Source organism: Labrus bergylta, chromosome 6 (assembly GCF_963930695.1).
Source record: "Labrus bergylta chromosome 6, fLabBer1.1, whole genome shotgun sequence".
NCBI classification, from domain to species: Eukaryota; Metazoa; Chordata; class Actinopteri; order Labriformes; family Labridae; genus Labrus; species Labrus bergylta.
Genome location: NC_089200.1, coordinates 28,588,674 through 28,603,935, shown reverse-complemented (window position 1 = coordinate 28,603,935; position 15,262 = coordinate 28,588,674). Strand labels below are relative to the sequence as shown.

At 39.2% G+C, this 15,262-nt stretch overlaps 1 protein-coding gene across 1 annotated transcript in view; it reads left to right on the top strand.

Annotated features, from left to right (window-relative positions):
* The first annotated feature begins 481 nt into the window (after nucleotides 1-481).
* tmem131 (transmembrane protein 131) overlaps nucleotides 482-15,262 on the top strand; it is a 39,010-nt gene continuing 24,229 nt past the window's right edge. The window contains 6 exon segments of the mRNA XM_020631292.3: nucleotides 482-526; nucleotides 528-651; nucleotides 4,575-4,636; nucleotides 4,824-4,864; nucleotides 9,789-9,857; nucleotides 13,020-13,140. Of these exon segments, the coding sequence (XP_020486948.2) occupies nucleotides 497-526; nucleotides 528-651; nucleotides 4,575-4,636; nucleotides 4,824-4,864; nucleotides 9,789-9,857; nucleotides 13,020-13,140 (447 nt within the window). The 5' untranslated portion in view covers nucleotides 482-496.

Here is a 15,262-nt window from a genome sequence, read left to right as displayed (position 1 = left end):
AATTAATAACTCAATTAATGTGGAAATGTATGCATTGATACATATATAACTGTAGAAATACACTAATAAATTAATAAATACATTTAAAAATATATAAATAGCCTTTTTCATTAACAAAGTGTATTTATTATTCATTCATTGATGTATTGTTTTCAGCATGTATATATTGTATTTATATATTTATTGATGCATTTATTTAATTATTTACTTATTTATACATTATTTTATGCATTTCTCCGAACATTTATTTATTTATTCATTTATTTATACTTTAGTCATTTTTTGTCCCTCATACACAAGACATGATGTACCGGATGTGATGTTACACACTCTTGTACAGTAGGTGGCGATATGCACCTTTAAGCTGTTTGCGATCCGCCAGAAACCAAAGAAGAAGAAGAAGCAGCAGCAGAAGAAGCGAGGCCAGCGTCCTGCTCGGTGTTTCGCTGCTGCTCAGTTGAGATGATTGACAGAGTCAGCAGAGGTTCACTCGGGCATGTCCGCTCACTCGCTCGGTTGTTATCGTAAACAGAAAGACCTGCAGCATGGCGAGTTCAGAAAGAGCTCACACAACATCGAGAACACCAGGCATCGGCTTGTTGAGGATTTTATTTATTGCTTTTATTCACACGACGCGGGCCAATAAACAAGGTTTGTAACTTAGCTGGCTAGCTGTGGCGCTAACTTCCGCAGAGAAGTGTGGGGCTGAGGTTACCTCTACGGGCCAACTTTAACACGGTGCTAACATTTATACCTCTCTAAATGTGCTACATGTAATCTTCTTCTCTTTGCCATTTACTGAATTTTAACTGGAGCTGGATGGCGTTTCCAGTTCAGAGTAAAAGTGCTACCTTTAGTCAGCTATGTGTGTTACCTTTAATGTTAGCTTCGTTTGTAGCATGTTGTCATGTTGTCATCCCCTCCTTATAAGGCTAAGTCAGGCTAACGCTCCCACCAATAAAAACACTAAATAACACAAACCAGCTGCTTAGCACCGTGGCTAATACTTATATTAGCACACATGAGCTGCTGTAATGCATCTGCATTCAGAGATGTCGGATTGTCAACATAAATGAGCACATTGTGTGTCTGTCACTGGCAGGATGGGCTAACCTAACTTCCCAACCCAGAACTCAATAAAGGAAGTGTTTGAAGCAGTCAGGTGACTTACATTTGTAAACGTGGCTGAGGGTTTTGATTTTGACCCCTTGGGTCTATGCCAGCTTGGCACTGATCTGACATCAGGGCCAAATGAACAGCCGCATGCTATTTATTTATCCAACAGACTGAAGTGTCCAGCTGTCAAATCTAGTGATCGTGTCAGGTCACAGTGACAATAAAGTCCACCAGTCCTGCGTGGACAGCTGCAGTCCACGTCCATGATAAGCTGTGCCAACCCTGAAACGTGTCTGGGGGCTGATAAAATGTTTACATTGGGTTCACCATCCAGACATTTATCTGCTCTTGACTGATAGAGGCACATTGCACGGGTTATTGGCAAATATTATGAAGTCAATTCGTCATGCTTCATTCTTTTATGTCCATGCTGCAAGCTTATCAAACTGAATGATATCACTCCAAGGAGTATTTCACTATTAAAACTATAAGTACAGATTTGTGCGGGTCCATGCCAGGAGTTGTGATATTCAATGGAGAAAAATCATAAAACTTCCTGATTTCTTTTACAATTTTTCTCGTTTGTTATGAATAGGACCACTCAATGTTTTCCATGGATGGAGCTTATTTTTGTTGAGAGTATTTAGGACATTGTCCTCTTAATAGTTTGGAACCCCCCCCCCCCCCCCAAATAAACACTTGATAAGAAGAGAAGAAAAGAAAGTGAAAGAATACGATCAAGTTTTGCTTTCTGTAAACTTGCACCTGATGCAATTGTTCAGTGTTCTTATCCTATTGATTTCCCCTATTTAGTTTCTTGTGTTTAACTGAGATACAGAAAGAAAAGTTATTTTTTAACCCCTATACTAGTCAAAAAATGTACAACCCTCACAGGATCCACACATGTCAAAAAACTTGACTTCATCTGAGTTTGATGAGCTTGTGTAATATCTGAAGCTTAATCTTGAAAGGTGTCAAGTGATTAGATCATCTGCTGTGGCTTTTGAATCTAGTCCTGAGGTATATGTAGAAATATAGATTTTTAAATATTTATCAAGATATGATTAATGAGATGATGCTGTCAATGTTTTTTTTGGAAAACAGGAGGTGATTTGGACTGAAGACGATAGTTTATTTGCATGTTCTAAAGTTATTTATTACAGATAAAACGACTGATAAAATGCAGATTTCTGTTATAATCGTTCTTTCTCAGATGCTCCTTGCCAGACAAGAAGTGAGGCTACCAGCCAATCTGATCCTAATAATAGTTGAACTTCTCTATTGCTGCTTAGCTTGTGTTGGGTTCCATTATTCATCAGAGCATATTTTTTTTAACGTTTTTTTCCCTGGTGAATGATACCAGTAAAACACTGACAAAACGGTTTAACGTTAAGTCAGTGTTTCCCCGTTTCTGTCCTGTTTTACCTCTAGGGCTGCGGCTAACGTTAGCTCAGCATGTTACTCTCATAACTTCCAGACATCTGATGGCTAAATTCATTGTTTTAACTATGATGGTGAAAAAGGACAAATAGCCTACTAAAATGAAGTGTGGTAGTGATACAGTACTTGCACAGCGAGAACGTATACGGCTGGGAAGGTTTTAATTCTCTGCATGCTAGCTCAAAACACCAGATGGGTTTATTTCTGTTGTGATATAGTCTGTTAGAAGTATCCATCTCTCGCTAAATGTGCCCAACGTTTCTCACCATTGTTGACGTTTAATTTTTCAGGAGCCCACATTTAATGTAAAATCAGCAGTAGTTTAGCACATGTCAAATTTAATAAATGCTTCCCATGCTGAAAGTGCGCTGTGAATATGATCTGCAAAGTTTGATCTTGGCATCAGGCTGTCAGATTTCACAGGTGTCAGATAAAAAATCTGCTCTGTAGAATGAAGGCATAATACAAGTAGAGTAAAAGTAAAAGAGTATTGAGTTGTATTTAGGCTTTTAGCTTTTTGGTTTATGTATCCTTCAGTAGGTAAAATAACAGTTCTCACATACTGTCGAGTGTTTACAAAGGATTTCAAACTTTTGAACACAGCTGAAATAAATCTCAAGATGTACTATTTATTGCTTGGGAAAGACAGTAAAGACGAGCCTCATTTTAGATATTCACATCATTCATCGACAGTGACCTGCCAAGTTGCCACTTCATCAACAGTTTGAATAACCACTTTAAAAGACGTAGTTGTCCATTGTGTCAACTGTGATCTTTAGCTGTGTCAGTACACAGAGCAAAGCAGATGCTACAGAGGTCACTGAGAGAGCAGTGGTGGTCCGTTCAAATCCAGGTCAGCACATACTGATGGTTCTTAAGTTTTTTTGCCATCTTGTTAAGATTGAAAAGTTTCATTGTTTCTTTAGAACAGAGAGATGATAAGTGGCCACATTACAAACAAGAAATGACCCAATATTAGTGCCTAGAACTTGAATTGTTCTTTCTGTGTTATCATAACAAATATATTTTGACTTTAACTACTATTGTATGTAAGTTTAATATTCTGGTATTGTGACAATCCTAGCTGCAACAGCACAGCAGGCTGCAGAGTTTTAAAACAACCCTTCATCTCTCATTTTCACAAGTTTATTTTATCAGGAGACAAAAGATAAGAGAAGTTCTCCCCTTTTTAAAATTAATGAACCTGTGTTCTGCTGGTTAAAAAAAGAGAGAGGGGCTGTGTGAGCTAGGCTATGGCTTGTCTGCTTTAGTAGCTCAGCTTTGTTTAATGGTTGGAATTCCTTCAGTGTCCATCATTACAGAGGTTTGTACTGAGAACAAAGTCATCTACATGTCCCCTTGTTAAAAAATTGGTGTATTGAGAGCTGCGAGCTGAGCAGCCGACAACTTTTGCTCAGCTTCTTTCCCTTTTTTTCTCTTACCTCATGCTGGACAATATAGTTAAAGAAACAATTGTGACATGACTTGAAACACTAGAGAAAGTAGGCCAGCAGCCGGGGTGTGTCTTACAGGTTTGAGACTCACAGGACTTGGGTGTGGCATTTAACTGAAGCTGGTTGAAGCTTTGTATAGAACAGCCAAAAACGATTTATAAATGTTCTGGTTCAAGTTCAGCCCTAGACAAAGTATATTTGCTAAATCACAAGTGTTATTTGCAGTTTTTCCTTTGACAAAGTTTGACAGAACATGAACACAGATCTCAGGCATGATCTGTGTCTTCTCTGCAGGGGAAGTACAAGAGATCAAAGTTCAGTATAAAGTTATCTGTACTAGCAATATAACTTGGCCGTTCTTGAAGATATACAGAGAGATGACTTTGGCTTTGGAGGACTGGGAGGAGTTATTCGCTATTTATAGATCTGTTCTTTTCTGATATAGTGTCCCCTTCCTGTGCTTATAGGTGCTACATTTTTTAAACTGTGGATAAATTAGTTTGTTCCCCTTTTTTGGTGAGAGTGTTGACACTTACATGGCATTTTCTTCTTTCTCTTTCACAGCATTCATTCAGTCAGACACAATACTAGAAGTTTTACATTTTGGTGAAGGAGGCCTTTTACAGGTGAGTTTGAGTTTTGTGTTTCTTTTTATTAAACACAGAAGCGTTCACACAAGACCCAAGCAGGAAAGCGCCCTATACATTCAAATAAAGCCCTATACTTGATTTGCAAATGACATGCCTCACTCTGTGTGTTATAATGTAAGGCTCATTTAAATTAAATGTAAATCTTGTGTCTCTCTCTTTGCAGGCCGAGTCTGACATTGATTTTAGTTTATTTCATCAACAAAGGTAAGTTTACTTTGTAAATATTTTGCTGCAAGAACTCTTAAGAAACCATGTTTATGTGGTGTGGTCTGGTAGGCAGGCACTATACATCTTTGAAGTGTTGCTGCAATATTAGCATAAGAGGAAGACACAAGCATAGCCTTGGGGAGCTCCCGAACTGAATTGTCGAGGGCAAAACAACAGCAGCACGCTCTGTAGTGCTTCTAACTTTAACAGGACATGCACAAACGAAGTAGAAAACCATGATGCTGTTGAAATGATACTCCAATAACTTGGAAAATGCATCAGGCACTTCAGTCATATGGAGCAGCAAGGATTTTCTTTCAGCAAGGCAAACAAGAGTCCATTTTATTGCATGTGGCTGACATCAAAGTATCACTTGAAAACCACAAATAAAAAGCTGGAGCATCAAGTTGAGAAGCTGCCAGAGCCAACAAGGCGAGACGAAAACCACTTGAAGCTGCACAATCTTACTAACAGGCTTGTTAATAGAGTTGCATCATTTGCAGACAGAATTGCAAAGAGGCACTTTTATTTCTCGAGATCACACCTTGCCCCCCCCCCCCCCCCCCCAGCTCTCTGAAACATGTGCTGTTAGTGACATGTGTCCTCAGCGAGTGTGTGTGTGTCTGTCACCTGGCATTCGACCAGACCCCGGTTGTGACTATCTCCTGACACAACAGTTAAGCAGGTTCAGACCGCAGAGGCAGCTAATGTGAGTGTGACAGTTTGTACCCACAGTGACGAGGTGGGAGGGAGACCGACCGACAGACAGACAGACAGACAGACAGACAGACAGACAGACAGACAGACAGTTGGTTTCATTTCTTTATGATTGCTTCAACCAGCCGAGCAATACCAGCGTCCCTGCTAAGGTCACAATGCATGTAAGTCAGGACTGTGAGTGCAGAGACAGACAAAGCAGACAGAGGAGGGCTTTAGGAAACTCCTAGTTTACTTTCAAGTATCTGAAAAATGTCAGACTTTTATTCCTTTGCACTGTGGGAATTCATGAATGCACTAAAATGCTTTGATAAACTGTGCTATGTAGACGTCAGATTTGTTGTTTTATCACTGTTATTGTTTCATCATGCCATTCCTTCAGTCAAGGAAGACTGTGATTGTTAGTGGATTTATTTTTCAGTGTGACAAAGATCCCAAGCACACTGTCAATGCAGTGAAATCATATTTAGAAAAACAGTCAGCTGGTCGGCTGCCCTCAGGGAGAGCCTTAAGATTGTTTTTTTTGACATTGGGTTGTCTAGCTGCTAAATAGACCTCCAAGGGGTTTTCGTTTGAGCATTTGGTTAGAAGAGTTTTATAGACTTAGTAGGGAAGGAACGAGCTGCTGCCACATTCATGCACCTCAGGGTCTAGAGGGACTGTGGGCTACAGGAAGTCTTGTTTTTATTTTATTTTGTAGACATATTTTTTGGTTGTATTCTAATGACATGACAGGTCATTAAAAGTTTGCTAAAACAACCAAGCCGGAGTTGGCCTAATGCCTGATTTTAACCTCTGCGTCAAATCAATGCTGTAGCATAAGCCGTAGGTTCGGGTAGCCCTGTCCCTACATACCTAGCCTGATGTTCACCTACTCAGAAATGTAACTACCCGTGGACGTAACACGTCCCACAAGCCCTGTGGTTTATCCACTGGGTAGCATCGTATTTCCTGTGTTTACAACATTTGTGGTATTTTCTCATTTGCAAAATCCTGCAGAAGCTAGAATGCTAGCATGCTAGACGGGCCGGTGGAGGTTAATGACGTGAGTCTGCTGTGGTTAAACTACAGTGTTCAGAAAATGGACTACAAAAAACGCATCTAAAAAACTTTCCACTGTGCCTTCTTACCGGGGAAATAATCCTAGTTTTAAAAAGGTTGGGATTGAAATAAAAGAAATATAGACTACCAGGCTACAAGTAAGAAAAGTGAAACCATCACCTTCCTGTCCAATCATAAATCAACATCAAAATAAATGTGAAATTAATTGTTACATTTCTGCAAGATATACATAATTTTTTAAACATACAAATGCACAACTGCACAAAGTATTCTTAAGTGAATGAAATATGTTGAATAAAACATCATCTGGATAAAAATGTCTCTTATCTTTTTATCTCTTCACGATCGTCGTTAATGTCCGTGAACGGTTGGATGCGCGAGTCGCTTTAAATGTTGCGGCCGCAAGGAATTGTGGGGCGTCAAATCTCATCTCCTTTCGTAAAGGATGGTCCAGTGTGTCCTATGCTTAAGGAGGTTATAAAGGAAGCATTGACCCACCTTTCCTTAACTTTTAGAGAATTTGAACGGCTCTTATCATGGCCGCCACTTAAATGCTTCCGGGGTTAAGGTAAAGTGGATAGTGAAAGGAGATAGGAGGGACAATTTGAACGCACCTGTTGTCTTAGTTTCAGGCGCCATGATTTCCTGCACACAAACAAATAGAGAATGTGGGGGAACTGGAAACTGGCGACCTAACAGGCAGAGAAATGGCACTGCTAACAAGCATTTTTTTAGGTTACCCTTACCCTAAGCAGTCACACAAACACACAAGTATGTAGTGCTCACGACGGTGTAGGCCACTATGGCGGAGATAAGGCGTAGATTCATGCAGAATTATGAACCAGGCTTAAGGGTTTTTGCACAGTACTGCAGAAGATTTCACAGTATGGAAGGATGATTTTGGCATTGCAGACATGTTGTCTTTTTTTTATTTTTTATTTTATATTTTTTTACATATTTTGGTCTAAATGATAAATGGACACAAAAAGCTTCAAATGATTCAAACTGCTACTGAGACGGGCTGTAATGGCTGCAGGATAGTAATGTTCATCCACTGAAAGTGCTTGTGTGTTTGTTACAGGTTGATGTTATTATTCATGAGTAAAAGATCTGTACAGAGACGGACCTTTGTGTAAACAAATGTTGTTTGTGTTGCAAGAAAAAGCTGTTACATTTCTCTCTCTCTCAAAGCCTCCAGACTCCATTTTAAAAATAAATAAATAAATAATAAAAAAAAAGATCTGGTCTATCTGTATTGATTTTTATTCTAAGTTTGTGTGTTGTGCAAATATCCTGCTGGGTCCAAACTAACCATTTAAAGCACCAACGTCGGAAAGCAATACAAACAAACTAACCAATTGAGACAGCAATAGTCCAAAAGTTCTGTGTGCTGCAAATAAAACGGGTGTTTAAACGCATGTTGTCTGGTGACTTTGAAGAGAGCTTGGAACAGCTGTTTGTGGTTTAACTTAAGGATATAACTTTTTAACAAAAAGGTCTATCTCTGTGGCAAATCTTTCTTCAAGTTGTCAGTTATTTTATTTATAACAATTTTAAGAGCATTTGAAGAGGAAATACTTTGGTTTGTTGCATTTTCCCTGAAAGTTTCAGTGAAATTCCAATTTCTTTTGTCCAAACATTCAAGTAAGAAGTAATTTTTGTCACCAGGATCGTTCAGTTCTTGTGTAGTGGCCTCTACATAACATCAGCGCCCAATCCTAACTTTACACATGTGTGTTTTTGTCTGGCTTGAGTGTGCAGCAAGCCTTAACTACTCGTACTTTGTGTTCTTGTCCATAAAAGGGTTATCTTGCACAGGCATAGTATGACCACTCCCTCAAGTTGGGGGGAGGGGATCTTCTGCTGTTTGGCTTTGTTGATTCATGTTTTTTTTTTTTTCTGAAAGTTGAGCTTCCCCTTTTTCCTCAAAGTCTGTGTGTTAAGGCTATTTGAGTATATGAGGAGGAAATAATGCTCAACAGAGAGATGTTCAGTGTTCTCTTTTTCGAAGAACGCCGGCCACTTCAGGGGGGAACCAAAATGCTTCTCACGTGTTTGTTTTTGTTTGTTTTAAATGCACTCGTCGTAAATACAGCCCGTCATTAAATGGACATATGTAGACCTTTTAGACCAAGAGGCAGCAGCCCTCCTCATGATCTCCCCAGCTACTCAAATTACACCACTGACATTCAACACATTAGCTCTGAAGTGCCGGAGCAAAGATCACCACACAGAATTCACAGCCAGGATCCATTTGAATCTTTAATCCCACAAGAATTTTGTCAGTAGTTGTTATATTAATGAGAGAAGTGAGGACAGGCTGCAGATGAGAGATTATCCAGGAGGAACACACTGCATGGTCAGGTCTGTGTGTGGACTGCTGCCAGCCTCGGGATGAAAATCCATCCGTCTCCAGCGAGCTCTGCTATTGAAGCACACTGCTGCAGCTATTGTCTGCTCCTGTACGCGTAGGCCTGGTAGGAAAAAGGTGAAACTGATCTCTGGTAAATTGTCTGACTCCAGGGTAATTTTAGGATGATTAACACGTGAGAGATTTATTCATTGTGATGCAGAAGGGAGGAGGTGCCATCCAAACTTTAACAGCAGAGATTCTGTACATGTAGGTGTGGTTTTTTTTTCCCCCATCAAATAATTTGTAGCTTTGTCACGGACCACACCCTTTTTTATAAATGATGAAGTTCCCGGCTCTTATTACATAGTTTTGCTGCATATCAACCCTGCCAAAAAAAAGAGCAGCTTCCCCGTAGGCCCTATCTATTGTAAAGATACACCTGTTGTTAGACAGGTTTGGGGAGCTGTGCCTGTGTATGCTGACTAGTGATGGTGTTGCCTTCATGTGAGAGCGCACCAAACTGGAAATGTGACGCTAAGAGATCGGTCTTGTCCGCTTCTCTCTCAGTCTTTTGGATTTTCATCGGACTCATTATGTTTGTAAATGTTGGACTGCAGATGGGAGTGGTCTCATGTCCATCTCAATGCTTTGTTTAAAGTCCTGGACACAGGCTGCGTTGTCTGTGTTTGTGTGTTTGGCCTCTAGTTTGTTTGAAATGCACACAAACATGGAAACTTTCTTTCCTGGCATGCTGACGCTGCTGATTTTACATCTTCCTGTCTCTCACAGCACGTCCCCGCATCGTGGGAACTGCCGACCTATACGATTTGAACCTCCGATGTTGGACTTTCACGAACAGTGAGTGTTTGACGCATTCTCACAGTCTCTTCTCAGTTTGTTTTGTGTAATCTTTGTTTTTATCAAATTCTGTTTCAGGCACTTTCTTTCAACAAAAAGAGTTTGTGTTGTTGGCGATGCAAGGCTGCGTTTCTCTAAAGCACATTTTAAACACGGGCGATTCTAAGGGCAAATGCACGAGGACATTTAACAACAATGACCAATAAAAGCCAAAATAAAACAATGAGGGGTTAAAAAAAACAAACAGAGCCAGAAGCAGTTTCACACTGCCTGGTTCAGACCTGAGGTACCGCCAGCTGACTGTGTCCTTCAGATTTATCAGCAACTGGAAGACAGTGTTAAACAACTGGAGTAAGATGCCAAACTCACTGACTTGTATTATCAAACACATCTTCTGATATGAAATGAAGTAACCTTTTTCGTAATCCAAAGGACTGTGAAGAGACTGGTGCTGGGTCAGTTTGGCTGTCTGTTGGGAGGAATCTTCTGATTTTGATATAATACAGAACTTTGCCGTTCATTATTTGAATTCTGTAAGCGAGGTGATGTATCAGACCCTTTGAGACTCAGCTTATAGTTGTACTGTTTATGTAGTTACCTGGGAGTGAAAGGGTGTGAACAAAACCACAAAATTACACTTCAACTATTCAATAAGAAAATATTCAAACGGCAACTGTAATGGCAAATTGCACAATATTTTGTATTTTAAACTTTTATCTTAATCAAACTTTCTGCCTAATCCGTGTTGTCTGCCCAATGGAAATCAAAGGGCTCTTAGTTTGTCAACGTGTCCTTGATTGCTCTAAAACATGGAAAGTTAAACTTGTGAGTCACTCTGAGGTGACACAGCTCAGCCTGTCAGCGATGACTGAACTGCTGAGGAAGCGTTCAATGCACTTAACAAAAAAGACATCGTTCACCTCCTGTGACAGCGCCCAGCTTCACCCAGCCCAAGTAAATAAGATCACATTCCTCCCTCACTGTGTGTGCACACCCTTGTTGTATGAACCAGCTTCAAGCGGGTGCACACCTCAGCAGGCTGCAGAGTGCCAGTGATTCAGGAGCTCTCCGTCTACAGCGACTCACAGCCAGAGACGCAGCTGTCTCGGCCTGTCCTCTCGCTGTCCTACTTCCTCAATAAACAATCCACTTATCAGCTGTGAATGTTTGGAGGGTGTGAAAAGGAGACCTTGAGAAATTCTCACCCTAATAGACTGGACACACAAGCAGGATTGGATTAGAAAGTTTGAATTAATCAGAAAGAGAGAGAGAGGATTAGATGCACTTTGTAAGATAAGAACATGTTTACATTAAACTTCACTGTTAGAATAACCATACATGCTGCTTTAGAAACTTTTCTCCAAACACTAGTACATGTACTTTTGGAGGATGAAGCTTTTTTCAATGTTGATTTGAAAAATAATCGAAACCGTAGAAGAAGTGATGGCACAGGGCTACTTAAAATGTCTTCATTTAATCAGGACATTAACTGTGCAAAAAAAACAATCAGGAATAATGCTGACCAATGTTGACCACACAGGGTCTTATTCAGGGTGAGGAAGTGTCAAAACTCGATGAAAGATGAGGTCCACATGAATCATCAACTGGGCTGCAGGCTCAAGTATGCCAGCATATATATTTACATCAACCATAAGAACATAGTAACATAAAATAGTAGATATAGCACCTGGAGTTTTACTGGAGTTTACCACCTCTAAGAAAATAAGAGCACCTCGTTTCCTTCCTTTTCCTAAATAATCCAAACTAATTAAGTATAAAAAGGTCTGTAAAAATGTATTTAAGTTTGATTTAACACATTTTACCTCCTGAGAACTGTGCATCTCTGTACAAAATCACATCTGTTCACTGGGAGTGGGAAGTCAGTCTATAATCATGGAAAAGGTTTTGTGGTTGAAATGTGCAGCAAAAAGATTAAAGGGAATAATATAGCAGAGAAAAACAACGTCTCATTCGCCCTTAGTATCCATAGAATATGTTTTAATGGACTGGATGTCAACAGGGTGAAACTTGCACAGCCGACAGTTGCATAAAGCCAGAGCACATCCTGAGGAGTTTTTCAGTAACAAAGATGTTTGCACAATCGTACATGGATGGCGTAGAGCTCGATTGTACCTCTCATAATCTGTCTTACTTTTACTCAAAATGTTTTGCACTGGTTGTACGGTGGTACGAGTGATTTCTTGCACATTAAATCAATGCAGCCGTCTTTCTTTTCTTGATGAAGCTGCTTTGTTCTTCCATGATTTTTTCATTGTTGTGATAACTTTCCCAAGTGTCAGGGCTGTGTGAGTTAATTTTCATCATTCAAAATAATGAAACCACAGGCTGCCTGGATGGAAGAACATCTGAACAGTTTATGGCATGCGTTGGATTTTGATTAGTTGTAATAAAAAGTGCTGTATAAGTGATTAACGGGTCATAACATGCAAAGCCACATGTATTGTTGTTTTACATTAAACCGAAGTGGTGACCCAGAGCTGTAAAGAGCTCAATTAATGACCATGTAGGGACACAGGAAGGTTATGTCTGCTGTTTGAAAGGAGTTTTTATTGTTCTTATCAAACCTTGATCCTCGTTCCAATATAATTTAGAGGTTAAAAAAAATAAAGAATATTTAAAAAAATACAAAATTAGCAATCAATCAGCAAACAATCACCATTGAACCTGGCTAGAATTAAGTGATTAGACGAAGGGGGGTTGTGTTTCCGATCCGCCTCCAACCTGTCCTCACAAAATAATAGTTGCACTGCTTTACACATGATGAGGGCTTTAAACATGAACTGGTTAACGTGGTTAATTAAGGGCTGAAATGAATGCATAATTTCTTTATTTTCAAACCCTGAACGTTTTACGGTGCTGTTAGGAACCGAAAAGTCTAAGAAACCTAATCCTGGGATCTCACATGTTTAGATACCTAACCCTACTCTTCTATCTTTACAGTTCAATTCTCCTTTGATCTTGTTGTTGACTCTTTTTTTATTTGTCTTCATCCACTTTTTAATTCTATATCACATTTGTGAATATTCTTTATTCCTTATTTTTGTCTGTGTTCACATATTTGGTCCATATTTCATTTCACAGTTTGTTGGTGTGTTGTTGCTTACTTGCTGTTACAAAGGTTTCTTTTCTTCTTCCTCACAGGCCTGTTGGAATGCCAAAAATGGAGAAAGTTTATTTACACAATCCTAGCTCAGAAGAAATTAGTTTGATATCAATATCAGCAACAACAGCACATTTTCACGCGTCCTTTTTCCAGAATAGGGTAAGTGTAAATCCCTTTAAAATCACTGTTCTGTTGTTGTTCTGATGTTGTTCCTATTAAATATAATGGTTGTCTCATAACACATTTAGGAATGCAGATGATCCTGTTATTTTACAAGCTACTCTATTGGCTGTGTTTTGATCGGACTACTTTATTTGAGCATTATGTGTTTCCTCAAGCTTTGACAAATCAGTGTGACAACTTAATTGCATAATCTGTAAACAGCAGAGAAGCAGTGGTGTTTCCTCCTCCTGTCCCTCGGGTGGAGTTTGTTTTCTGATCTTAAGACTCTTGGACCTTCTTCAATTGTCGACAGGAAACTATGAAACAGCAGAATGTAGACACAACGGTTCAATGCAATGTTCTGATGCAGGTCACATCGCGTCTTTTTGACATCTGATCAGCGCAGAGATCTCTGGGAACTGTAGTCTCCAACAGTTCTTTAGAAAAGGGGCCTGAAACGAACCTCCTATCAATCTGTGATTACGCTCAGCACCGGCTAGCTTTCAATGAAGTTGGAAACAATCATTAAGAGCTGAAGCCATTGATGCATTAAAGGTCACATTTTATGCGAAATACACTTCACAATGTTTTTCTAACACTAATATGTGTCTCATATCTTGTCTGTGTACAAACCCTCCAATTATTTGAAAAGTCCATCCTCTCTGTGAGATGTTCCCTTTGTGACATCACAAAGGGCAGTAACCCCAGCGCATAAAAAGTGGATTTTGGGTGCTGCGCCTTTTCTACTGGTGGCCGCATACTGCTGCAAATGCTCTCTCCTCATTGGGAAAAATTTAAAAAAAAAAAAGAAACTTGCAGTCATAAAGAACCACAGGTGAACACGGCCTCAGCTTGCAGATCCTGTTGCAGGCTTTAGTGTTTTCAAAGACACCATCTTAGATTATGAAGAAGATCTTTGACCCACATTTGAATGAAAGATGTCACTATCATGCTTTAACCCGACAACTATTATCAAAATGGCTTTGGGCTAAAGGTGCTTCAGACTAAATTAAAGCAGCAGATTTTTGCTTTGTTGTTCTTGAGGTAAGTAACATTATTATGGACACACACCTCTGTGTAATATAATGAATGTGTTCTTGATCAGATTTGGATTATTTGGTTTGTTACTCAACATTCAGCACGGGACAGAAAAAAAAACCTGGACTCTGTGTTGTTGTGTAAATAACCTAAGTCTTCAATGTGCACGCTGTGTTTCAACACTTTCTAACAATAGAAGCCACAGACACATAGGGAAGCCATGACACATTAATAACATTCAAATTAACTGTTTTAGTCTCATGACTCTTCTTGAGAAAGTCCCTTTTTTTCCCAGCTCTGACTGTCTTTATCGCTCTGTTCAAATATCAATCTGCTCTGATTGTTTTTACTTCTGTTTTGATACGAGGTGATCAGAAGCAGCAGCTGCCCCTCCCGTCTTGACTAAATAGAATAAAAGTTTGGCTTTTACAGATTTGCTTTGAGCAGTAATGTAATAGCGTATCAATTAAAGTTAGCATGTAGCTCTTTGTAGTACAGATGCAAACTGTTTGATATCAAACTAGGAAATTAAAGATTGTGTTATTCAGTAGATTTAAAGCTACAGAGATATTTTTTATTGGTGTTATGAATCTTTTTTTTCGCTGCAGTTACTACGATAATAATGGAAGCAATACTTTTTTCCAATTCTTTATTTACATGATGGTTTAAGAACATTTGACAGATTCTGGTGTCAGAAAGTGTGACGGGTCTGCAGCGAGTAGTTGCAGCTTTTTTTGAAACCCTTTCCATTCTAAATATCCCCGTTTAAATGTTTTCATCCTGTATACTCAAGAACTTTCTACATTTTAAAAAGAGGGATGTGTACTTGGATGTTCAGAGAGTTGAATTAGTTTTTTTTAATTTAGAGGCAGAGGATTAATGAGCCAAACTAAATGATTAAAGGTACAGAAAGCTAAATGTAAGTGCATGACATACTGTATGTCAAGAACCAAATTCAAACTCAAATTATTTTCCTACACATACAACATGCAAAGAAAGAGGAAGTAGCGTGTTTGAAGTGTTCATGAAAACAGGATATGTAAAGAAGGTTCCAGAGTGACGAATCACACTCACCAATGAA